This window comes from Cygnus atratus, chromosome 4 (assembly GCF_013377495.2).
Source record: "Cygnus atratus isolate AKBS03 ecotype Queensland, Australia chromosome 4, CAtr_DNAZoo_HiC_assembly, whole genome shotgun sequence".
In the NCBI taxonomy this organism is placed as follows: Eukaryota; Metazoa; Chordata; class Aves; order Anseriformes; family Anatidae; genus Cygnus; species Cygnus atratus.
The window spans coordinates 5,781,897-5,807,969 of NC_066365.1; the positions used below are offsets into that span (position 1 = coordinate 5,781,897).

The following is a 26,073-nucleotide window of genomic DNA, read 5'->3' on the forward strand; positions in this document are numbered from 1 at the left end:
TGCTCCCAGATGGAGCTAACTGGTTGGGTACGGAATGAATTGCTTTCCATCTGACACTTCTTTCTTTCTCTCTGTCTTTCACGATCTGTTTAAGATTGCCACCGAGGAGCCGTTGAATCCCATTAAACAAGATACAAAGAAAGGCAAGCTCCGATATGTGGCAAATATCTTTCCTCACAAGGGTTATATATGGAATTATGGTGCCCTCCCTCAGGTAACATTTTTGTTATAATGGTGAAAGTTTTCTGTCTTCTGTGGAAATTGCCTTGTAAATCCTGAGTACTGCCGGAATGCAAATCAGTTGCAAGAGAGATGTTTCTCTTTGATAATTTGTAAATTAGGATTTTTTATGTAGAGCTTTATTGTGTCTGTAAATTTTGATCAGAATTTGGGTGTGGGTATAAATACAAGCTCAGTTTCAGGAAGGAGTTAAATGATCAAGAAATCTCGAGTCTTTAGCCTGCATCTGTGTACCATAGTGAAAAAATTAAACTTTTGTGGTCTTGCATTCAAAATACTTGTTCAAGTAGCCCCTTCCTGTTTAAGCAAGACATTTTTAAACTCAGTTAGGATCTTCATGTATTGCAGCATGAATGTTAATTGGTATTATTTCTTAATATCTTTAAGAAAGAGGAACACAAGGACTTTTTCTTTAGATTAAACCTCAACTGCCTTAGTTAACTTTGCTCTGAACTCGGAGACTTTACTGATCATGGCACTTTCAAAACTTTGTTTGAGTCTTGGAGAAAAAAACAACTAATGTCTGAAATTTTTAACATAATTGAAGTTTTAAAACTTTTTTTTTTCATTACTCTGAATAACACATTGGATTTAAAATAGTATTTAAGATCAAGATGAAACTAAAAAAAGATTTCTTTACACTTACATGCATGAGCAGTGAAAGTTTACTCCTGAAAATCTGCTTACATATTTCCTTCCTGAAGAGGAGATATCAGGTAGGTGGTGGAGGAGGACAATGAAGTCTTTATCCAGTCAGCAGTCTGAGTAGTCCGAGTTTCCAAGTAGGCATTGTTGGGAACCAAGAGTTCCATTTAATATTTTGAAATTTGTTTGTGCCGTCGTACAAAGCCAAAATTGAACACTTAAATATTTTCCTGCACAAAGTGTGTTATTTTGGACTGATGACACATTCCCCAAGAGATGCATTCAGCTCCCCTTACTACCTTGTCAGTCATACAGCTGGAGATAATTGTCTTTCCTTTTTTTTTTCCCCTGTAATGACTTTAAAAGGTCACTTGGATCATTATACTTGTCAAAGTCTCAACAATACTCCAGATTCTTACTAGCTACTATCACAAACCCTGAGCCTGATCCAGTTCTGGGTCTCCACTGTCTCAAGAGGACTTTTCATCAGGGTCAGCAGTTGCCAGAAATTCAGCCCTAGCATATAGCTAAAAGATACATATTTGTGGCTGCTGTTTTATGTTGTGGAACAGAGAAGAAAAATTACTCCAGAAGTGTAATTGTTGCAGGAATTGCTGTGCTGTCTAGATAACGCTACCATTCCTAGCTAGCTTCCCTTCTGTTCTTACAGAAACTACAGGTGGAGAGGTGCAGCGGGGCTAGAGAATGGCACTGGTAGAATGAAGCCTTAAATAAGTGCTTTGGAAGAATATTGGAAAACTAAGTTTTAGGCTGAAATTCTCTCTTGACTCCACTTCTGTCATTTTTTCTGGTAATGATGCTGCTATCTAAATACCTGACCATTTATTTTTCACAGTTGTAGCATCAGTCAAGTTCTCAAGAACAAGAGTATGAGTTGGAGGCTTGACCATGGACAGCTGGAGCTAGCAGTATAGCTCCTTGTAGATGGTTTTCTAACATCTTTTCCACAAAACCTCATTGGTCTTAAAATTCTTACCAGAAAAACCTCTCAACTGTAGAATGATGTCTTTCGTTCCAAGCAAGTAAGAGACAAAACATGTACTGGCCTTTTTATAAAGTTATACTAATCTGGCTGTGATTCCTTGCTCATATATTGCTTAGAGTAGGGATTTGAACTTACCTCTCAGGGAACCTTGTTTGGTCTCAAGCTGCTTGCAGTTCTTGGGCTTGTGCACATCTTTGTATGCAAAAACACTCAGAAATGTTTCAGACCTAAATTCCGAACTTCATAGAGTCAGTTGGATACTGACAATTCCATACCCAGGAGCTTGGGCAGCTCAAAGTGTAGATGATTTTGAAAGCAACTTACGCTAGTGTGGGTGTATCTAAGGAGTATAGTAAAAATGTGGTTGTAAAATATCCTAGTTTAATCCCACAAGTGCTGGTAACCAGAAAAATGTATGTTCTGGCTCCTCTGATGACTTGATCAGTGCAATATCATAAAGTGTCTTATGTGTCTTTGATGCAGTTGATCCATTTGTTACTGTGTTATCCATCCTCAGTCCATGGTTTGTTTGGAGTTTGTTTCTTTTTTTTCTTTTTTTTTGTTGAGCAAGCCCGTTCTCAGCAAGCTGACATTTTTATTGGTGTTTTTATTAATCTCAGTAATTTAGTGGTTAGATGAATTGTAATTGCAGACCAGTTGGTAACTCAGAATTCTCTTTCCTTTGACAGACCTGGGAAGATCCAAACCACAAAGATGACATTACAGGATGCTGTGGGGATAATGATCCTATTGATGTTTGTGAGATCGGTTCAAAGGTTGGTTTTTATCAAGATTAATTTAATGATTTGGTAATAGTTTTTGAAAGAGAATGGCAGGTGGGAAACAAGAAAAGGTGGCAGTAGTCAGTCTTGGGGTAACTAAAATATGAGCAGAGGGTCTAAGAATAGATAAGAAAATGGTGGATTTAAAAACAACAGCAAAAACGGAGGAGAAAAAACGGATCTTGTGAAGTCTGGGTGCTGGATGAAAGAGAAAGCTGGAAGTGAACACTGAAGTTGTATAGCTGGACAGTGAGTTTTGGATGGAGGAGGAGAGGGTTAAAATTTTGAGGAAGGAAAAAGAAGACTTCTTTTTCCCCTGCTAGCAGCACTAGAGATAAGACTAGCATTCTGAAAGATGAAGAAATATGGCAGTGTCATGCACGTAAGATTATAAGGTCAAACCCACATAGGGGGTAGGTTTAAGTTTTCTCATGGGTGCAAAAAGAAGCAGATCCCTCTTTAGAGGAGAAGAAGAACCTGTTGCAGTTAAGAGATATGGAGTGGGTGGATGAAAAAGAGGCACAGCAAACACCAATAATAGGTGTAAGGGAAAGGTTTAGCTCACTGAAAGAAAATTCCACTTGTCTGGAGGCAGCAAAGAATGTAACAATTCTCTGTGGTACCAAAGATAGGGTAAATGAAATTAATGAGTTTGGATGAGGGATCTCTTGAGCTATCTAAGGTAAAAGGAAATTTAACTGGTGACCTTAGCAAAGGTGGCTTCACTTGAGTGAAGGAACCTAAAGCTGAATTTGAGGGGATACAGAAAGAGTTGAAAGGAAATATTACCTGGTGTGAAAAAGGTCCACAGGAGAATGCAAAAAAGAGTTGTGGTCATGTTTTTGGGGGTGGGTGGGTGGCTGTGTGTGTGTGTCCAAGAGACAGATGAAGACCAAGAGTTGAGAAAGCAGAGAATCAACAGGCATGAAGGAGCTAGAAAATGAATAAGAGATGTTTTTGACTTGCAGATTGGGGCAAAGATCAAGAAAGTGTGTGGGGAGGTAGGGTAGAAGGGAAGAAAAAATATTGTAGCTTCTGTTGTCTTCTTAACTAAATGCTGATGGGAGAAGAGAAGGTTTAAGAATAGAAAAGATAGGAGAAAGGCTGTTAACGTGAAGGTGATGTGTATCAGGTTTACAGATCGATCTTGTAATTCTGTTAGCTGCTGGCTGAACAGGTAGCAAACCATTTTGTCTGCAACATAAAAGACGAATTCCGTGTAGCATTTTCCAAATCTTTTTGAGATTATGTTCTGTTTTCAGGTTCGTTCTTCTGGTGAGATTGTTAAAGTGAAGGTGTTGGGTGTTTTAGCTCTGGTTGATGAAGGAGAGACAGACTGGAAGATAATTGCCATCGGTGTGGATGACCCGGAAGCCCAGAATATCCACGGTAAGTATAGTTTTACCTATCTTATAGCAAGTTGTGTCAGCAACTTCAACAATTGTACCTGAATTTGAGCCACGCAGGAAAAGAAGAGGTAGATAGGCAAGAGGCAAAAACTTTCTTTTTTTCATTGTTTAAATTCAGATGTTTCCTTCAAAAAGGGCATGTGTGTTTTCATTTTAAAGGTTCACTGAGATTCTCAAGAGGGCGTGTCAGGCAGAAAGTCTTCTGACTTCATAAACACAATTCCCTTAGAAAGTGACCTCTTAATATTAGCCTTACTTCCTTTGTAGTAGTACATATTTACTCACTCAGATGACGTAGTACACTGTTTTCCTTGCTGAAAGTGTTTTTTTTCCTTTTGTATTCGTGGGCGTTGTATTGCATTCTGAGAAGGGCTGTACATTTCCAACGTTTTGTCATTTGTAACTGGGTTACTTCCAGGGATTGTTGCCTAATAAGAGCAGTTAGGTTTCACCTTTTAGCTTGGAAATTTGCAGCGTAAGCTGCTGAAGCAGATCACCCTAGTATCAGCCCTGATGATGACTAGCTTTGCAGGGTGAAATAGTCTGTGCAGTCCTCCCTGTGACCTTGCTTCTGGTATCCAAATGGAACTCAAGAAGTAAAATGCTTATATGCAGTAGTGTGAATAGAGTGTGAGGTATATTCCTTTTTTTTTTTTTTTTTAAAGGAAAAGGTACAATTATGGTAAACCTGGAGGGAGTTAGGTTTTTACAGCACAGCTAAAATGCAACTCTTCTCTGGATAAACAGGGGTTCACTTTCTCAAATACAGTCAGACTGGGAATCACGATAATGAAGTGAGCTTTGTCTGAAAGTTAATGATTGTTATGAGACCAAAAATCTCATATATAGCATTAGCTGTGTATGGTCAGAGCCTGTTCTTTGTTGGCAGGTGTCTCCAAGGCACAGAATGGCCTTTCCCTAGGAGTAGGGGTATCCTGTAGTTTTTGGAGGAATTATGTTTCTCAGCCATTGGAACTTTTTCCTGGTTTCTGAATGTAAAGCGTATCACTGGGCTGGCCCTTCATTCAGTTTTCTTGCAGGTTGCTTTGACAGGGGGAATACTTGAGTTGTGGGGAAGGAAAGGGAGAAGAGGCAGCGAGGAAAAGGAAACTCTTGGGCTGATGCTGATTAAAATAGTGGGGTAGATGAATTGTTAAATAACGTTTATGATTCTTTAATTTGGCAGAAAGTAATAAGTTCAGCTTAAGGAAATAGTAAGTAATAGTTTGCTGTTAATGTTAGTTTCAATTTAAATCTCTATAATGTGGTATAAGCATTAGTGGTTTAAAGATAAGCAGTTAGTATCCTATTTCTATGTGGTGTTCTGCTTACTCTTACCTATTTTTCCTTAATAATTTGTGAGAGTTTCATCAGAAAACTGGATTAGAGAATTTAAAATGAAAAGGAGTCCAGTAGGTAGAAGTAAAACTGAGACAGTTTCTATCACTGGGTTAAAGTAACTTCATTTGAAAGCCCTGGTTTGTGTGTTTTGTTTTTTTTTTTTCTTAAGGTAACGACTGATTTGTGTTAGCTATGATACAGCTTTGGTTGGTTCTTTGGTTTGTTTGGGAAGGGAGTAAGAGTCTTGTTAATTTTTATTTTTTTTAAATGCAAACCCTTGCCTGTGGTTGTTGTGTGCATCCATTCTTATCAGAGAATAGATGCAAAACCTGAAGAAAAGAGCTGCCTTCCTGAGCTTCAGAACACGGGAGAAATATTTATCCAGTTTAAAACAATTTCCCTTCAGGATTGGAGTTGTTAAAAAAAAAAAAAAAAAAAGAGAGAGAGAGAGAGAAAAGCCCCCTTCATCTGCTCTCCCAGAACATGACTAGCTTAGTGTTTAACAGCAGTCCTTCTTCGCTCTGAAAACAAACAAATCTGTTGAAGTAGGCGGTACAATATGTCCCTTTATACTTATTTTTTCCCCCTTCCCAAAGATGTTAATTATTTCAGCAAGAAGGGACAGCAGCTATGGATAAAACTGATACCTCCGTCAATAATTGATGTGCTGCTATGTTACAGTAGTGGCCTCCTAGGGAAAGATGAGGCTAAGAGTTGCCTTCTGTCTGTCCAGTCGTTTTTATATCATTTGCTAAACATTTTGAATTGGACTGAGAGTCATCACATTTACTTTCAGCTCAGTGTGTGCACAGCCCCCAGTGAACATTTGGAAAAGATAATTCCGAGGCACCAGAGTGGTGATTACTTGCAAACCCCATCCTGAGCCCGCGCAGTGTGTTAACTCCTCTTGCTGCTTTAAGCACACCCCAGGTACTGTGTATATTCTCCTTCTGGGATTGTGATCATTCTCGTAAGTGCAATTGATTTTTCTGAGACTTCACAGAACTTAAAACTGAGCAGTCCCAACTTCTGAGCAGCCCTCATTGTTTATTCATTGTACTCCGCTTTACTGTGTCCTGCAGGCATTTATTGATAAATACTGTTTTAAATTGGAAACCCTGCCTAGAACTGCCTCTTTCACGCAGAGCAATGAAAAACTCTAGTTTATAGTGACAACCCAGAGGAACGATAAGCAGTGCTCAGCACCTCCTCAAGTGGGAACGGTGTCATTGGTGGGAATAGCAGAGACTTAGTGTCTTTGGACCAACTTTTGGAAGGTAACCTGTTTTTTGTTAGAGCACTTAATATGGCTGGGTGCAGGGACAATCTCCAGATACAAGCCGTACATGAGGTGCAGGTCTCTGGATGAGACACCTCCTATTAGACTGATACCTGGACATGTTCAGATTTATCTGTTTCAATAAGATCTGCCTTTGTATCTGCCTGAAAACCACTGCGCTGTCTTTCTGCTCAGGCAGTTGCTAGCCAGATGGCCAGCAAAGTAACTTCAGACCAGGGTCTAGGAGAGGGCCTAAAAGCTCCCAGCATACTGAAACACTAAATCTTGGCAGCATAATAGGCCTGGCTTTTTTTTTTTTTTTAATGTAGCATACTGGCCAAGAGAAGAAACAGATTCTTGGACTGGAAAGGCTGCCTGTCTGCTTATCTCATAATTTGGATTGAATTTAAGGCATTGAAATTCACATACATCTCTGATGCACTTTGCAAGATTGGGCTCAGGAAGGGTGAGCAGTATTTTGGTGCTGTAATTTGGTCTAAATGAGTGCAGCATCTTTGTGTCGGACAAGAGGTTTTGCAAGTGACCCGCAGATGAAGCAGAAAGACTGAAGACTGGAAGGTCTGACTCTCAAAAGGTCATTTTACCTGCCCGAGGTGAATCGGGCAAATCCTGAATGCTGGATGGTATTTCCGAGGTGATTTACCTGCCTGGGATTTTAGCAACCATTTTACGCCACTGCTCACTGGGAAGAGCCCTGAATATGTTCAACAGCAGTTGGCGATTTCTGCCAGCTTTGCTGGCAGTGGTATAGTAACTGTGCTCCATTACTATGCTTCTTTGCCAGTGTACAACTCCAGATTGGCTTTTTGAGTTCACGTGATCAAACCCTCAATGGCAAAAAAGTCTCTTGCACGCTTTGTCCCGTATATTGTTATATACCCTTGCATATTAGTGTATTTATATGCAGAGCAGCAGCAGAGGCCCTGAAAACCTTTGATGTGGATTTGTGTAAGCATTAAATATAAAGGAATTAATTATCTGTACTGGGGCTCCCCTCCTACTCCCTCACACCATGCTGCACAAAATACACCAAATGCCTTTATATGGAATGTAGCTGCTGCTTCCTGTAAATGTTTATAAGATGTTATTAAAAACATATGTCCTCCCTTCCCACAGACCTTGTTTAGAAAGCTTGCTGCAAGCATGTTGTTTTAGCTTTGCTTGCAAGAAGCAGCATCTGTTGTACTAAAAATGGTAGTTTTGTACAAATGCTTTTGTTGCTCCCTTTTGTAAAGCCTGATAGAATTGGGAGCCGCGTTTGCATTGGCTCGCTCTCTTGACAGAGAGCTAGCAGCAGTTGTTTGTGCCAGCCTCTTGAGATTTTCCTTATTGAGACTCAACTGCAACCCTTCAAGTGATTAGCCAATTCTTTTTAACCCTTGTTGCTTAACTTTGGTGCCCAGAAAAATGGGATCTATGGTCGTATGTAGGCAATATAAAGAAGTTGCCACACAGAGCTAGCGGATACACGTTGAAAATGTACCTGCAGGAGCCTGACCTTGCTGGTCTCTGCCACTCTGAGGGCTTGCCTGCAGAGATGAAACCATACTAGACTAGGTACGTGCTTGCTGCTTCCATGCATGCTTAGCCTCCTTTGTATCAGTGGGAGCTCATAGCTCTGAGGAAAGGCAAGCAGTCAGGGTCACTGTCTGCTGCAGAGAGGACGTCTAACTCCTACTTGTTTCTTCTTCCTCATAATACACAACTGGCTTCTATAGGTAGGAGTGCGGTATATTACTATACTGCTTATCATTATATTTTCTTCTACCTTTCTTTGCCTGTTCTTCTGTTATCTGAAGATATTTTTCTCTTCTTCCACTTGATGCCCCTAAGATGCTTTTTGGATTTCAAAGGAAGTGTCTTTCAAGCTGTCTTCTAAGCTTTTCTATGGTGCCTTTTAATAAACTGAAGAGGTAGCTGTTGAATGATGGCAGAGCTGCTGTTTTCCTTGTATTTTGTGCTGTGTGGTGACTCCACAGCAACAGGATTGATTTTTTTTTTTTTTTCGGTTGCGCTTTTTCCTGCTGCTTGCCCACTGGCTTCCATTATAATGCAGTTTCCTTTTTTTTTTGTCAGCAGCTTAAGCTTCGTTTGGTGTCCTGTAGCTGGCCATCATAATAAGGAAAAGTGAAGTGAAGCATGGCGGGTGAAGGAGAATAGCTTGCAAGGAACCAGGGTAACATAAGCAACCACTGTCCCTCTTCTTATGTCCTCAGAATACACAGCAGTCAGTAGCTTAGGGGCCATATAATGCTACGGCACTATACCTGGCTTAGGTAAACTGAATCAGACCTATATTTTCAGTAGTGAGAACGTGAAATTCACAGAGATCATTCTGTCCATGGAGGTGATTGTCCCTGTCTTACGGAGGTAATGAAAACCTGCCCCGAAGCCTATTCTGTTAGTTGGGTCCTTTTAACAAAGATAAACAAAGCCTATAAATAAGGAATGCCAGATGGGGAGGGGCTCAAATGTCACTTAGAAGACAGTAAAGCACTTTTGATGAACAATTTTTATGGGAATGGGAGGCAAATAGCCAAGTAAAAGGAATGGAGAAGCAGAGTTAGGTGAGAGGTTTATTGGAACAGGAACCAGAAAAAAAGAGCAGCGGTCTGAGAAAATATGCTTGAATTTAAGCAGCGACCGGAGACAGAAACCTGGAGTTCATCCACCACTGGGAGTCAAGGAAATTGCTGCGGCAGCCTGGTTTGCTTTACAGACTTGAGGAGATACTGTCTCTTCAGCAAGTACTTGAAATCGTGAGTTCAAACCTCACAAGAGGAGATCACGAGGGCTCAAGATGGGAGGAGGGATGTTCCCTTGCTTGGAGAGAACAGGATGATACACTGGAGCCCTGCAACTGATTGGAATTGGAGCTGTAGTTTTATTAGGGTCCAAAAGAAGCATTCTGCCTCTGACCAAAACCACCCTTTTCAAAGTCATTCCTTCTTTGTTGGTCTCCTCTACCGACCTCTGTGAAAGGCTTCTTGTACTCTTAAATCTGCATTCCAGCTAAAAGACCTGCCTTCAGCACAGCCTTATGTGCCCTTGCTTTTTTTTTTTTTTTCTGGGATTCTGCCAGTGAAACTCCCTAATCTTCTACAGGCAGATGGCCAGCAGCCAAGTTCAAACTGTGTTTTACTCCGAGTCCATAAACACGTAGCTCTGTTAAGTGTGTGCAGAAGCAAAAATTTACGTAGGGTTCTTCAAGGTTTTATGCTTTATTCTGTGGGTAATGTATGATCCAGTGGAATTCGGGAGTGGCGTCTAGAAGATGTGTGAGTGTGCTCAGCCTATCTTCTCATGGACGTTTGGTCTCAGAGTTAAGTCCACAAGTCATCTCCCTCAGCAGCCTCTATGGAGATGAGCGGTGTCTAGTAAGAGAAGGTAAAAAGTCTTGTTCTGTTCTCTAGAAATACTTGAATGTCCTCGTTTGGGCTCAGACTAGATTTTAAGGAGGCATTTAGGAGCTTGAAGATGGAAAGGGCACAGGTAGGTGTTAATCCCACGGCCTAAGCACCTTTGGAAAATCTCTAGCAATGAAGGGAGCTGGGTAGACAGAAGACCATCCATCAGCAGTCACACTGGCGACCAGGAGCTGTCAGTGAGCAAGGTGTGTCTGCTGGAGAATAGGATGAAACAGGCGAGCAGTGTGGTAAGAGACAGGGTGAGATGCTAGGAAAACAGGAAGGGAGAAATGAGCAAGTAACTTGCAAAACACTAAAGAAGGATAAGAGCTCTATAGAAGGTGGCCTGGGCAGAGTGAGGTTATATAATAAATGGAGGACCGCATACAAAACACAGCAATAAAAAGTCAGCTCCCATTTCTGTCAGAAATGACTGTTGGAGGGAAATAAATGCAGAGAGAAGGGTTACACCGGCTGCAAAAAGTACTTGGCTTCTAGAAAGGGCAAAATGCTTTATTGTATCAGAATCAGGTAAGATTGCACTCAGGGCTTTTCCGCGTAAACATAATGCCAGAGGGTTAATTTGCCAGGGGGCTGATACTCAGGCAGTCGAGGACCACCTTACTGCAGGTGACAGGAGTGGTGGTAGCCTCCTCACAGGATGACCAAGTAACATCGGATATGCGCAGCAGAAGGAAATGTTTGAGATTTGATGAGATCACAAAGTGCATCTTTGCCTCAGAAGTACCTCGAGCAGTGTTACTGTGAGCTTTTAATCTCCTTGCACCCACTGGGGCAACGGGCAGCGCCGCCTCCCAGGGGCGCCCCCCACATGGCGTGAGTTCCTCTTTGTCTCCTGTTCCATCTTTGCACAGGAGGACTGCAGAGGCAAAGGCAGAACTCGCTTATCACTGTGCACGGATGCAGATATCAAGGGGTTATCAGCAAAGTTAGTGCTTAATGCTCTTGGCACTTAACTTTCATGTATCTAATGGGCTGAATTTGGAATTAAAGAGCGGAGGTATGCCTTTAATACAACTTTTGAAAAGTCGAGCCTGTATGTAGTTTTGAGATACTGGTTTAAAATCCATGTGTTGAAATTGTTTTTCTCTGCTATTCTTCCATTATCAAAAAATGCCTGTAGACCCTACAGTAGCAGGGGAAAAAAAATCTTACAGAATAATCTTAAGTATTGCAAGAGGTAGCTATTGAGATGAAAGCCTATAAATATGGAACTTTCTTCCTTTTCCTGCCATAACTATGGCCCTTTTATTCATTGTCCCTTTGGGTTTTAATTAATGAAGAGTAGGAGGCAACTGGTTTACCTGGTTAGTGCGGTGGTGAAATCATAAAATATCAGCTATGGGCAGCTAATGTAATAAAGTGAAGTTCCCCAATGACTTTGAAAGTACTCAATGAAACGAAATTGCTTGCAAATCCTTTATGAGACTTTGAAAAATTAATGTTACAGAAATTGTGAGTAAAAATGACCTTTTTTTGTTGTTGTTTTGTTTTTTCAAACCTGCAGATATTGATGATGTCAGGAAGCACAAGCCGGGTTACCTTGAGGCTACGATCGAGTGGTTCCGGTTATATAAAGTTCCTGATGGTAAACCAGAAAATCGGTTTGCTTTTAATGGAGAATTTAAAGGCAAGGTGAAGATAATTCAAAATCAAAATTCAAAATCAAAAGACGCGTCTTTCTGTCCTATGGCCTCGTTGATACATTGTAGAGTTCTTGGATTTGGAAAGGAGGAGAACCGTGAACAGAAAGAATTTTTAAATGAAGCATCTTTTAATACAATGTGTTAGGATATGAATAAATAATGTGTACTATCTTTCACTTTATTGGGGAAAATACATATGGTATTAAAGTCAGTAAAAAACAAACAAACATGCAGTCCCAGTCCTGACAAGACTTCCATGTTCATCTGTAGGTTTGTAGTGCTTGTCACAGCATTTTCATTCTCCCTGTCAGAGGAGTGAACAGATAGTCTTTTCAGATACTTTTTTTGAGTCTTGATTGATAAATTTTCTGGACATTTTTCAAGGCTATGCAGTTCAAGATAGACAATAGGCTGCAGATCTTTTCATACTTGGTATTTGTTCGAGGTATAGTTTTTCCCAGTAATTCTGTTTAAGACCATTTGAGCTGTTTTTGGCTTGAAGGCTAAAAAATATTTTTACCTTTTTTAGAAAAAATGAGTGGCTTTTTAAACATCCTAGAGGAAGAATGGTCAGTGTTTGAAAGTGGGCCTGGGGATAGACTTTGCCGAGGAAAATGTCAGGATTTTTCCAGAGGAAATTGTGTGTGATCTGTGTCAAAATGCTTTGCAAATCATATATTGTACACTGTAGGCTTTCTTTTTTTGGCGAAGAATCACAGGTTCCTAATGAATGATGTTCATGTGTCAGCTAGTTCAGCTTGCAGCGTGCTATCAAAGTTGTAAAATGCCTTCTAACCAGCACAGACAACTTTGCATGTTTTGTCTGGTTAAAAAGAGATGCCCCAACTCCCCTCTGCACTAAAGCTGTCTTTTAAATCAATCAAATACAAAGCTCTAAGGATGGATAACCTGATCTCTTCCTTGTTCTCCCAGGAACTACTCTTTCAAATTTTCCTGCTCTGTAATTCTCCTGTAGTGACAGTTTTAACAGGGTATATCCCATTCAGGCTCGAGGCACTAAATGCCCCGACATAGCTGGTTGGGAGCACTTGAATAATTCTCAAGCGTTTCTGGAGACCCAGGATGTGGTGAGGCGGCTGTGGCTGTGCTCCAGCAGCTCTGGTGAAGTTCACAATGTTCCAGGGGCGCTTTGCCAAGTCACTCCTTGTTAGGAAATGTGAGTGTTCTGCTGGCAGCTTTTTGCAAGCCAGTCTAGATATCATCATCTGGACACTGAGGGCTCATTTTATTTTTTTAAAGCTTTTTTGTCATCGTCCCCCCATTACTTTTGTTTTTAAGCAAACAAAAGCTATTAAGCAGCTGACATGTTATGTTGTTGCAAATGCTTAAGTATATGATTGGGCAATTAATGAAGTAAATGCAGATTTTGCCACTAGAGGGGAAACCTTAACTCTGACCCTGATGTGCACATGTAACAGAAGAGCACAGCTCACACACTTTGTCCCATTTCAGATGTGGTACGGTTTTCTACAGCTGTAGGTGTCTGTTTAGCATCTAGTGCTGGCTTCATTTTTTCATGCAGGCTTCCTGTTTTCTGGCTGCACACTGAGGAAAAGTCCTGAATATGTTGCCAGTGTATTTGACAGATAGTGAAGTTCGTTTCTTTTCATAAAAAAAAAAATGGTGTTAGATTTTCCAGAAATTTAATGAGGCCTCGAAGGAGGCCCCTTAAAGTAACACGTGAAACAGTGTGTCTTAATAAAATAGGTCTGTTTAATAACCTTTTAAATCATTTTTTTTTCCCTTGATGTAAACTAGGATTTTGCTGTTGAAATTATTAAATCCACTCATGAATACTGGAAAGCTTTGCTTCATAAAAAAACTGATGGAGGTACTATTAAATGGTAAGTATCCAGACACATCTTTCCTCTTTGTATTGTGCTAGACTGTTGGTATTCAACACGTGGCAGCTGTGCATGAACTGCTTAGGTTCTACTTTGAGGTAACAGGAATACTCACGTGTTTAATTGATAATTAATTAATAATTGAGTGTTGTTGACTAATTACACCTTGTATGATGATGGTATACTGGTAAGCAGTTCAGAAAATATATTGGTTATATAAAAGTGACACAGATTACTTAAACTTCCTAGTAATGGCCCCAGAATGTTCGGTGCCATTTGGGGAGTGTCTCAGAATCCCATGCAAACATTGTCACTTTTATTTAGTAGTTTTCAGGAATGCCACATCGCTGCTCATTACCAGCTTTTGGCCTCATCTAAATGAAAGTGGGCTTCGTGAAGCTCTCTGGAGGGGCTTGCATCAGCATTTCTGGCGCCAGAGGCCCTGAAGAGTGGGCAGGTGTCTGCGTGGTGCTTTCCAAGGGATGTGGATTGCCATTGACTAAACCACGGGGCGAAGGCTGTGTTCAGATAGTCACTTTCCTCTTCTACTGTGCTGGAAAAATGTGACTTGCAAGTGTTTGAACACCTTAACAGTTGCAGAAGTTGGTAGTTCTGTTGTAGCACTGCAAGAATACTGCAGGATAGTACTCAAACTTGGGTCCTGATTGTTTCAGGGGTACTTTGAGCTTTATGTTGATGCAATTTAAAAATAATTAAAAACTGAGTCTTGCTTTGAGAAACTGAACTTCATGCCATTTATTGTGTAGAACCCTAAAAGCTCATGACCAAACTCACTTTTGGTGTGAAAGGATACATATCCATAGTCTGTAGGGAAACTTACCTGCGAAGTATTTAGTCCTGGAGTTCCCTCTGTGTGTTTTTTGTTTGTTTGTTTGTTTATTTTTCTTGCTAAATGCTGCAGGCAGGTTACTGTAACACAAGGGTGGCTTGCTGTAGAATCTAGCCATCCTTTAAAGCACAAGAGACACGGGGATATTCATGCCATCCCTGCTAGCCATCTAGGTGGTGTTCAACTCCTACAAATGTTAATTTCGCTGTTGACTTTTCGAGGGGATTTAGTTTATTAACTGTGGTCCTCTGAACTGTACCCAAGTGAGCTGCCCAGAAGTAACTGTGAGTACTGCATACATTAGCATAGAATTTATAGCCTAAAAAACACCCCAAACCCAAAGAAACAAAGAACAGCACTCCAAACACTTATTCCCTTCCAGCATTACTTGTTACTTTGTGTTTTTTACTTCCTTGTTTCATGACAGAGATACATATCTGAGCTCTGTATGTGAAGGTGTTTTCTTTCCATAGGTACTAATTGTGTGCTGCTGCTTTCCACTGATGGATAAAATGTTTTTTAATTTTATTTTTCAGCACGAATGTTCTGGTGAATGGCAGCCCATTTTGTTGCAGTGAGGAGGATGCCCGATCAATTGTGCAGTCGGTAAGGTTAATATCTACTTTTTTTTCCACCCTTTTTCAAAAGTGATAAAAAGGAAAGAAGACTCAGAGCTCCATGACTGAAATGCTCTTTAATTAAGTAAAAATTTAAGCTATGAAGTAAAAGGAAAAGCACAAAGGTTGTGAGGGAAGTGTAAGCATTATAATATAAACCTTCTATTGCAGTGGTCCAATTGTATTTTCTGGCAGGTTCATTACCGTTCTGGTGTGGTTCTTTTTCTGTGCAGCACTGTTTCTTCTGATCCTGAATAGCAAGATGGACTGCTATTTGTATCTAGCCTGCTGTCTTCTCTGTCTCCCCTGTTGCCATGAGTTACCACCCAGTGTTAGAACTCATTGACTAGCTGACTGTAGTCCCTAATCACTAAAGGGATCCTTTGTTTGTCTACTTGCATAATTAAATGCATTGCTGTAAAAGAGGGAGGGGGTGCTTTTTTTGAATGCTTCTTAAAGAATGCCTGTCATATTTTGCAAATTAACATAAAATTAAAACATGCAGGTTTTCTGTTCAGGCGAGAAAAATGTCCTGCAGATCTGATGCTTTCATGTGCAAATGCTAGTGAAGAAGAATTTCTTCCACTTTAAAATTTGCTGTTTTGGATGATGGAATTTAAACAAAGTTACCAGAAATTACAGGGAGAAAAGTACTCCTAAGTATTACTTTTCTTTTTTTTTTTTTCCTTTTCTTTTTTAACATACACTGTGATTCTGTCTGTGCTCATGACCCTGTCAGCATGGCAAGTATTTTGCACATGTGCATATCTGCCTGGGTAGCTAATTGATGAGGGCTGTACACAGTCAGTATTTTGCCTTGGTAATCACACTGATAGTGGAAGTTCAGGTGTTAAAGGAGATGGCATCTTTCTGTGCAGGTAACATTCCAACAAAAAACTTCTAGTAAGAATGTTGTCTTGAGTGGTATTCTGCCACAAATAAGACTGTCAGCTGCAGAACAGTCAGTTTGAGTCATAAAGAAGTGTCAGACCTAACTTCTGCTCAACTCACTTGCTTTCAGCATTTCTTTGAAAGTACATTTATGCACTTGTACTTGTAAATGTGTTTGGACCCATGTTGAATAATGGGACTGTAAGCTTTCAATGAAAGAAAAATTGATTTTGGAATTCAAACATGTTTTTAGACATGTCTGTCACAGCTGTAAGCAAATACTTGCCTCTTATATCAACATTTACAACAGTGTTTCATGCGTGTTTGAAATGCAACTGAAATTTCAAGTGCAAATGTACTTTTAGTTTTGGGTGGTGACAAACTTTCAAATAAATATTTTTGTTTGATTTCTGTGCTGTTTGTACTTCTGAAGCATGTAGGTAAATAATTATCTGTTCAAATTAGCAGTATCCATTATTTTGTCTCTTAATTAAAAATAAATCTTTTTCCTTTTTGGGGGGGATGAGGATAGTAAAACCAGTTTATAAAATAAGTACTCTATATCAAACTTTAATGTCTTACTTATTTTGAACACTTGGCTTTTTGTCAAATGTTATCACTTCCTGGCTTTTTGTGCCTCAACATTGTTTTTCTTTAACTGATACTGGTTTTTGAAGTCATCACATACTCCTTTCCATCATTCCATTTCAGTTTCTTCTAAGTATTTTTTTTCTTTTTAGGCTACTGTCTCTTGGTACTTTTCAGACAGGGAAAAAAGATGCAATGCTGGTTTAAATACTGGTGTTACCACATGCAGCTTCCAATCTCTGGTAACTAAGAAAAGTAAAATGCTCTTGAAACATGAATGGTGGACAGTCAAGCTCTAAATACAAGTGGAGAAGTTGACTTGCATATTTTAAGCAGATACCCTTTTGTCTGGTACACTACTCTGCCCACTTTCGTTGTCAGGCACTCATGTCTTTCAAACACAAGTGAAAGTACGTGAGCGTTGGCTGCAGAATTTTAATGGCTGTGGTAATTTTAAATGAAAGCTGCCTGTCTGGGTTTTTTTTTTGTTGGTTGTGGGTTTTTTGCTTGTAGTTGTTTGTTTTGTTTTTAAACTAAAAGCAGATACATTTTCCTTCTAATTTATGTCCATTTATTAACTTACGGATGAAAGCAGAGGTACAGATTTTGTATGCAATTACAGTGAGAAAGATATTTTGCCTACTGCAAAATTTCAGAGTTATTTGTGCAGCAAGGGCAGGTTCCCTACGCTTCTGTTTCCTGGGTCAGACTATCATTACAACACTTTTGTGTGGGTGATAATTGCCCCAAATCAGGTATATTGAATTTTAAAACAACAAAAAAAGCAGAAAGTATTGTAAACCACTTTTTATGGTGAGCAAGAGAACTCTAACTCAGAACCAAATAGAAAATGAATCCTTACCAAGTGCTTACCGTGGTAAGGGTTAGTGCTCTATTCAGAATTTCAGATATTTTTGATTGGGCAGTTTCCAAGGTAGCCCTGTTCAAACCAATAGGGTTTATTTTGCTGTTATTTGACCTTTCATTATTTTTACAGGTGTGGGACTAGAATGGTTTGGCTTTGGGGAATTTCCACTCCACCGACTTAGTTTCCAGACAGGGGGCATGTGTGCTGTCATCTGTATTGGTGGCAAACTAGGAATAATTCTCCGGCTGCTGAAGTTGCTGTCTAGTCAATCCCAGAGAGATCAGAAGATGATCCGTGCATGTGGGAACACATTCAGAACGTTTGAGCCAGCCAAAATTATACCAGCCCCCTGTAACTACAAACCCATTGAGTAGTAACACTTTAGGTGATGAAAATTTCTGGTGTTCCCTTGCATCTGAAAATTGTTTCATCTTTCTCAGCTTCACTGTTAGTACGTGTTGAAAACTAAACCCAGGAGGAACAGAGCTTTGTAGCTGCATGTGTTAGTGCTAAGATGTACTGTTTATTTCAGGCTTTTAAGTGTTGCCATCTGTAAAACTGACCAGGACAGCCAAACCTTTGTTTAACATTAATCCCGAGAACTGCTTGCTCACTTGCTCTGTGAAGAAGCCGCTGAGGACTCTTTAAATTGGAAAATCTCCAAGACAATCTATATATAGTTAGTAGTGCAGTGTTTCTCAGACTTATCACATAATTCATCCCTTATGAACTAGGAAAGCTTTGCTAGATGAGGTCTCTCATGATAAAATGCAGAAAAATGTCTTGCAAGGGAAAATATTTGGCTTTTCTTGGTAATTTAAAAAATCTCCAGCAGAATTTGAACATGTGTGTTTAGAATAATTCAGATCTAAGCAGGAAAGTCTGTTAACTGCCTTTCTGCCTACATTTTTTTTTGTCCTTTGAGGGCTTTTCCATTTGGGATTTAGTAGAAGCAGAATTTTCTGTTCAGTGCCAAGTTGTGAAACAGATGAACGGGGTGGGTGAGGGGGGGGGTGGTGTTGGGTGTTCCTTAAGCAGTGTCCCAGATGGAAGCGTTCTGTCATGAAGAGGCTCCTGGTTCAATTGGGTGAAGCTTTGAGCTGTTCTTGGTGGGAAGGTGCTGAGTCCTTATCTTAAGCTTTCTGAGCAGTTATCCCAGAAGTGGCAAGCTCCTGCTTGCACACAGTGACCGCTGGTTCTCCTGCGATAAAGCTTTGGTTTTTGCTGGGAAGAGGTGGGGTGGTCTGGTGGTATGGCCTGGAAGTCCTGGGTTACATTTGTCATACAGACACATCCTGTCAGACCAGGCGCTATAACCCATCTGTGCACATAATTGCCCTGGGTAAAGGCAGAAAAAGAATGCTGTAGGTTCCCTTTTCTCCTCAGAGAATTTGACGTGCTGCTCAGCAGAGTGGGCCCTCTGCCTGCTTGGAGGCAGCCAGGCCTGCGAGACAACTTCACCTTAGCGCAGCGCAGTTTGAGTGCGAAACTGTGAACAGCTCGTGTGTCCTCCAAAGTCCTGCAAAAAGTGCTTCTGAATGCCTTCTCGTGCTCTTAGTCAAGGCAGGACTTTCTGCTTTTCAGTGGAGAAGGTGTGTTGGCTTTGCAGCTTTGTTCTCCTGAAGCTTCACACACACTGCTGTGGCTCTCTTTGTTGCGTGGCTCGCCCAAGTGACTAGTCCAGGGCTTATGTGCTTGGGTGAGCCGAATTTGGGTGGGCTTCTGTCATGGAAAAGGCCAACGTCCTCCTGGTTTTTCATTTCACTTGTGTGGGTGAGTGTTGTGGTATTCCTGGTGCCCAGATGCTCTCTTTCTTCTCCATCAGTTAGTCAGTTGGAGAATTTGCCTGTTTGTGACGAGCTGAGGGATGGACAGTGGAGGATGGTTACTGTAAGAGTAGCTACAGCCTTGTTGTGTGAAACATGCTTCCAGCTGGTGTTAAAACTGGCTTTAATCTCGTCCTATAGGTAGTATGACAGGACATGCTGTGTAATACTGTTACTGCGTAGTGGTGTGTCCAGCTTTAAAATGGACCTGGAGTGAGAGTGACAGACTTCTGTTTTAAAACAGTTTCTTGCTCTCCACAGAACTGACTCTTCCTCTGTTAAAATGTAGCTGTAAAAGAGTATAACTATTGATTTAAAATATTTGCATGCATGTAATGTAAATTCTGTGTGTGTATTCTCTTACGTGTACCTTATAATGAAACATAGAGTAACATAATTGGAAAGGCATTTTCTTTACTCTTTAGTATGTAAACAGAAAATCCTATTATCCTCAAAGACAATGCAGTAGGAGTATCCCCTTTATGTTAGGTAAGGTATTAATCTGTCGCTCATTATTATTGTCTGATTTGCCAGTTATGAGCAACAAATAAATTTGTACAGTAGCTATTTTAAAAAAAAAAAGTTTGTAAGGTAGAAAGTTCTCCTGTGAGGGCAACAGAAAGATCTGTTTTTATCGGTACCTCTTAGCTTCAGCAGTAAAATACCTTTGGGTTTGGGTGCTACCAGTGAAACAAAACACTGATAATGTTTTTTGTTTGTTTGTTTTGTAGGCACCAGTGCCTGTGAATGGAGATCCTGTTTCCCCAGAAGGTATATTCTTTTTTCCCCAAATGCCATATGATTCCTCTAATCATTTGCTATAGAAATTAACATAGAAACCATACTGTTGAAAAGGGTGTTTTTATGCACGTAAGCATGATGATAGTGGTTTGTCACTGTGATGCCTGTCCTCTGTTAAATATTACATGGACAGAAATTCCTGGGTTGTTTGTGGGAGGAGGTTGATTTTAAGGACAAGTGAAAGTGTAGTTCACATAAAAAGATGAGAAGACTAAATATTTTTTTCATCACTTTGATCATGGAAGGTAGATGCGTGTCATTTATTCTCTCTAAAGGAGAAAGGTGGCTTTGTCTTACTTTTGTCACTCTTTACACTAGCTAGCTAATCAGGTAAACAGCCCCTTTTCCTACAGGTGTCATAACCACAGCTCTCAAGTGTGATTTTTAAAGACAAAATTCTTTTTACTTTTATGACCGGTTTTCATTTTAATAGAACATGTGTTTTTACTCAAGAAATAAGAATGCATCTTAGAATTTCATTTTTGTTAACTACTTTAAAAAAAAAAAAAAGAAAAGAGATTTCTCCACTGGCAGGAGCTATAGAGAAGACATATGCACTTTTTGAGATGGAAGGAGTTACGGAAACACTAAGAGAAACTTAGTCAAGAGCCGAGTTCCAAATTGTTTGCAAAGTAACATCTGTGTAGTCCATGTCATGGGAAAGCAAGTTGCATTCCATTTGCCCTTATATGGCTTGTCAATAAATAGCATTTATTTACTGAAGTATTGCATCTCAGACCTTTGACAAACAACTGAACAAATCTTTGATTTTTTTTCCAGGGATGGTTCAGTCAGCGTTGAAACTTGTTGCAAAGTTGTTTCAGCAGACTCTTAAAGTTACTGTGAGGACGTGCTTGCCATAGGCTGGGGAGAGAGCTCACCCAGAAGTATTGTTAGGAGGGGAGATGGTTGAAAGGGCAGTATGTTGCTTGTTGAAGAGTGTGACTGGCTAGTTGTACAGAATTAATGTCATCTCGATGTGTATTTTTTGTTTTAGTTGATTCCTGGTACTTTTTCCCCAAGTGATCATTGAAGTGTTCTGAAGCTGCATCTCCAAATCTTAAGTCATCCCGTTTTTGAAGACAGGCAAATGCACTAATTTTTGGTTGAAACAACTTTTCAAATTGTGTAAACCTTTTCTCATGTAAATAAACATTGACATTATAAATTAATGTTTGTTTCTATGTCTGTCTTTGTGTAGGGTGGATCAAGGGGAAGAGGAGGGTTTGCTTGCATGTTTGTTTCTGAATCTCAGACCTCCAGGATTGCTCTGATCCACTCACGGAGTATAGTATCGAAGGATATGGGAGATAAGGTGTCTTCAACCTTGCTCTCCAGGTTTTGGAATAATCCAGTCATCAGGTGCATAAAAGACTGTGTTAAATGGTATCTCAGGGCTTGTCTGGCCACCCTGACTGTAATCCTTTTCAAGTAGACAATAATCTTTATGTAATAGGCTTAGCGGTTTACTGTGTTCTTTAATATGCAGCCATGCACGATTTCCTGAGTTGTATTCGTTTTTGTGACCAGTTGTCTCTGCTTGCTTCACACAGTTACGGACAAAGCATATTTGCTTTGAAAAAAAAAACAAAAAACAAAACAAATACAACTGCACTCCAAAGAGTAATTCAACTAGGAAGGGGTAACGCTATAACAATTGAAGTAAGGATGCACATGTGCTCTGTGTACTACATCCTGTTTTGATAAGTTGTGTGTTTCATCACACAGGAAGGACTTTCCTTATGGAAAGCTTCCATTTTTAGAACTGTGTACGCCTGAAGGCTTTTGATAATTCCTCATTCAGTGGGACAAGATTAATAAATTGTATAGAACTGAGCTTTGTGTTTTCATGTTAAAAATATCTGCCATGTTTTTTACTGCAGGGTTAAATCTGAGCAGTCTGTATCCACGGTGTTCTTTAAAAAAACAACAACAAAACAACCACAAAAACAAAAAGCCAACTGTTAAGTAGAAAGAAAGGAAATGATAATATAGACAGACAGCTTTATCCAGCTTGTTACTGAGACCAAAGGTGAGCATTGTCTGACTTGAACAATGACTGAAACAAAACGTTAATGTTGCTGACATGATGAAACTGCAAGATAGAGAACTGAAAAAAAAAGTCTGGGACTTACCATAGAGGGCTAACTTTTTTATTTACAAAGAATAAGTTACTAGTAAGGAAACCTTCACCTTTGGGAATATCCCTTTGATTTTTAGGAGATAATTTTCTTGGTTTAGAGAACTTGCTGTAGAATGTTGTCCAGTGTGTAAATGCCATTCACTTGGAAAATCTCAGAATCTCAGTTTGTGCCTCAGCATTTGTGCATAGGTGGATTTCTCCCATCTGCATAGAGTTTGGCACTGTTTTATACACATGGTTTAGGTAAAAGCTGTGGTATCAAGAAAAGCAGCATAAACCTCAGATACTTAGAACTGTTCCTTTTTTACGGTTACAGTACTATTTGCTGTACTTTAGAATTCTAAGATACCGTGCTACATTATACCTACAGATACAGTGTCCTTTTTCCTTTTTTTTTTTTTTTTTTAATAAAGTAAACATTTCCCTGTCTTGGGTTCATGTGCAGCCTCTCAATGTGAAATGAACCTGGTTACAGGTAAGCTCTTCTCAGAATACAGAGCAGCTGCTGTATTTGTCTGTATGGTGGTACATCTAGAAGGCTTGTTGTTTTGTGAAGTGCTTAGGGACAGCTGGGCAATGAAAGGCACTGTGTAAAATCAAATTACTTTCCCTATACATTGGTCTCTGCTGTGCTACTTTTTGATTTTTGAGATGTAGAATGAAAAGCTGTACGTGTGAAAAATGGGTATTGATTACAAACACACCCATACCGAACTATCAAAAGTAGATCAGAAGTTACTTCATTTTTTACTTCAAATAATCTTAGTAGTGTTTTTAATTTATAATTGTATTGATGGCATGTGGTTAGGAATTAAGCAGAAATAAGTGTCCAGATCAGATTAGACTTTGTGCAAGAACATAGCAATACAGAGTACTTGGGAAAGTTAATTGAAATGTTCAGTACTACGATAAATTGGAAAACATCAAAATATTTCTTTCACGGAGAATATATAAACAGATGACCATCTTGTCTTCACGCTGCTTTCAACATCTGCTTATGTACATTTTCTAAAGATTTTTCCCAAGTGGAATAAAAGTTGTACACTTACGTGTAACCTTGCTGCTAAAATGTACTGAATGTTACTGACTTGGGTTTCAGAAATGAAGCGTAATTAAATAGCAGAGAAAATGTCTGCTAATAAGAGGATTTGGGGCTGGGACAGAGAAACTCAAGTATATTTTTCAGATCTCTTTAGGAAAAAAGTCTGTGCAACAACTCTTGTTCTGGCTTTTTTAACAGGCTAGGTCTTCAGTTTGTTCATATTTATATGCCTATATTTCGTATTTAAAACTAGTTTCATTGTAGTGGGAAGCTTAGCATAGCAGTGTCCACTTCTCACTAGTTTTATGAAAAGAACTTGTTCATATCTGATACTAGCATCTCCTGGAAAGATGCCTTGAAGAGAAACTTTTTCCCCAGGAAATAAATACAGCCTAACTGGATTTTCTGTGCTGAATGTGTAATACACATGTATGTAACTCTTTCAAGGATAACTTTGCATCTCAATTTCCTCTTTCAGATTTGGAGAGAAATAAGAGGTCACTTTTTTTTTCTCTTTTTTTCTCACTGCCGTGAAGGTTCTTCTTACATAGGTAAATCATTAGGTGCGGCTCAAAGTGTATCTTTTACTGACATGGAGCCCACACTTCAGTACCCCAGTCAAGAGTGGGGCTTGAGTTTTACCGATGTGGAAGTAGTGGACATTACTCTTTAAAGTGGGAAATCAATAGGACTGTGAAAACAGTATGCTGTTGTCACTGCTTATGTTATTTTCATGCTGTTAAGAACAACAGCCAGCTTCTGAAAATCCACAAAAGAACAGAAAGTAATTCCAAAGTGCATTTAGGAGACCTGTTCATAGAGGCTGTGTGAGGGCAGTGCCTTACCGTAACTTGTCTGTGGTTGCTATTTGTATTAACGCTTGAGAGTTAGGCATGAAGCTTTCCTAAACTGATCAAAGCACTATTTCATGCTTCCCTTTCGTTTTGCTGAGAATGAATCTTTTTTAACGGGTTGTATTTCCAATTTTAGTTGAGTTCCAAGGCAAAACCAATATTGAGTCAGTAGAAGCAAGATTTTTTTTCTGCCTTTGCCGTAAAATTTAAGGTGATTTCTTACCAGATTTGACAACTTGGGTCCTACCCCCTGAGGATAAGAGGTCAGGGATTTAGAGAACAAAGAGGTGAAAAATTAGCTGGAGGAGAACAGAAGTGAAAGCCGGACCTAGAAGGCTCAGGCAAATGCAAGTAGTGACCAAATCACTAAAGATGAGTAACTGAAATGAAATGCTCTAAAACAATTATGCCTAAATACCGCAGCAGTACGTAACAATGCTGATTTCATGTGACTGGAGGGGTCAGTAGGATGTGTATGCCAAGGAAGAAGGACGTTTACCTCCCGCATACAAGTTGGAATTACTTCCCTGAAGTGCCCGGAAGTAGGAATTTAATCTTTGGTTCCCTGGGTGGGGAAAAACAATAGAAGGCAACAATTGCAATTATTGTTGAATTGACTTTCTTTTGGGTCACGCAGAGGTGACCTGGGTGCTTAGTAAAGGTTGACTGACTAATCCACACACAGTCTTCAATTCCTCACAGCTGACTTTTCTGTGCAGCAGGGTGCTGGGTGTATGCAGTGCTCTTCCTGAATCTGCAGGTGGCATCTAGAGGGTAGACCATAAAAAGCCACCTTCACTGCAGTGGATTGCCACTTCATGATTACCTGTTTTCTTTTTTGGCTCAGTAATTCATAGGTAATTCTTGTGGCAAAAGCTTTTAGGTGTTCTAGAGCTGGAGGCTGAACTGAGATGGTGCTGCAGGTTTTCACTCATTCTTGATACGATACGTTATAACTGGATCAATCTTAGCAGTGATCCATTGTGCCAAGTCAGAAGGAAGATTTTTGGTAATTTTGTCTATTTCATGGGTCAAAAGGGGGGTTCTTTTTGTAAGGGGAAATTGTAGAAGCCAAAAAGGATTGTGCTACTTTGTGCATGAAGAATACGCCTTGTGTGCCAGAATACAGCCTGAATAAAGCCTGTTAGCTTTTTTCCCCCAGAACATCCTCATAAGACTTGTAGATTCTTTACAGATGTCACCAAGTTTAATAGTAACTTCTTTGTTTATTGTCTTTGGAAGAATATGTACTTGCGCACTACCCAACTACTGCACCACATACACAAATTTGCATGTTCAGTTGCATTCCTTCTAGTTGTTTGCTTCTGTATTTTTATTATTTTTGCCTGGAAATAATTCTTTTTTTCTGTCCAGAGATGACAATATGTTCACACCTGAGAATCTTGGGTTAGTGTGCAGTGTTCAGTGCTCATAGATTACTGGGTGGTCTCTCCAGCTTCTATTTCAGGGTGAAGAGAGTAAGTACAGTCATTGAAATGGCTGCATTTTGTAACTTACCAGCTTTATGCTCATTTTTGGTGAATATATTAGAACCAGGGATGCTGGAATGTTATGAAACTGCTTTGTCTGCTCTGTGTATCCGACTGCTACCTGCTGCTGATATCTGCAGGTTGGTTTTTTGTGTGTGTGTGTGTGTGTGTGTGTGTGTGTTCTTTTCAAAGCATTTTCTATTTCAAATTTTAAATATGCTGGAGGGTAAACATCTACCTGTTGTCAGAAGCCTGGGTTAGACTACTGCCTTTCTTCAGTGTGTCTTGTGGGCTTTCACACAAGTTCTGCTTTTCTTTAGTGTATCTTGTGGGCTTGGGCAGACCGCATAATCTTTATGCCATCCATGAAACAGAAAAGTTTCTGGTCTTGTTTTTTACCAAACACAGACCTGACACGTCTCCAGTATTGAGAAGAATTCT

General features: G+C 39.7%; 1 protein-coding gene across 1 annotated transcript in view; it reads left to right on the forward strand.

The window, feature by feature from the left end:
* The window catches only part of PPA2 (inorganic pyrophosphatase 2), a 35,770-nt gene extending 14,495 nt beyond the window's left edge, over positions 1 to 21,275 (forward strand). Inside the window, exons 5-12 of the mRNA XM_035540241.2 lie at positions 95 to 214; positions 2,581 to 2,667; positions 3,936 to 4,062; positions 11,659 to 11,786; positions 13,577 to 13,662; positions 15,049 to 15,118; positions 20,034 to 20,073; positions 20,884 to 21,275. Coding sequence (XP_035396134.1) covers positions 95 to 214; positions 2,581 to 2,667; positions 3,936 to 4,062; positions 11,659 to 11,786; positions 13,577 to 13,662; positions 15,049 to 15,118; positions 20,034 to 20,073; positions 20,884 to 20,966 — 741 coding nt within the window. The 3' untranslated portion in view covers positions 20,967 to 21,275. The remainder of the gene's footprint in view (positions 1 to 94; positions 215 to 2,580; positions 2,668 to 3,935; positions 4,063 to 11,658; positions 11,787 to 13,576; positions 13,663 to 15,048; positions 15,119 to 20,033; positions 20,074 to 20,883) is intronic.
* Positions 21,276 to 26,073: the final 4,798 nt, after the last annotated feature.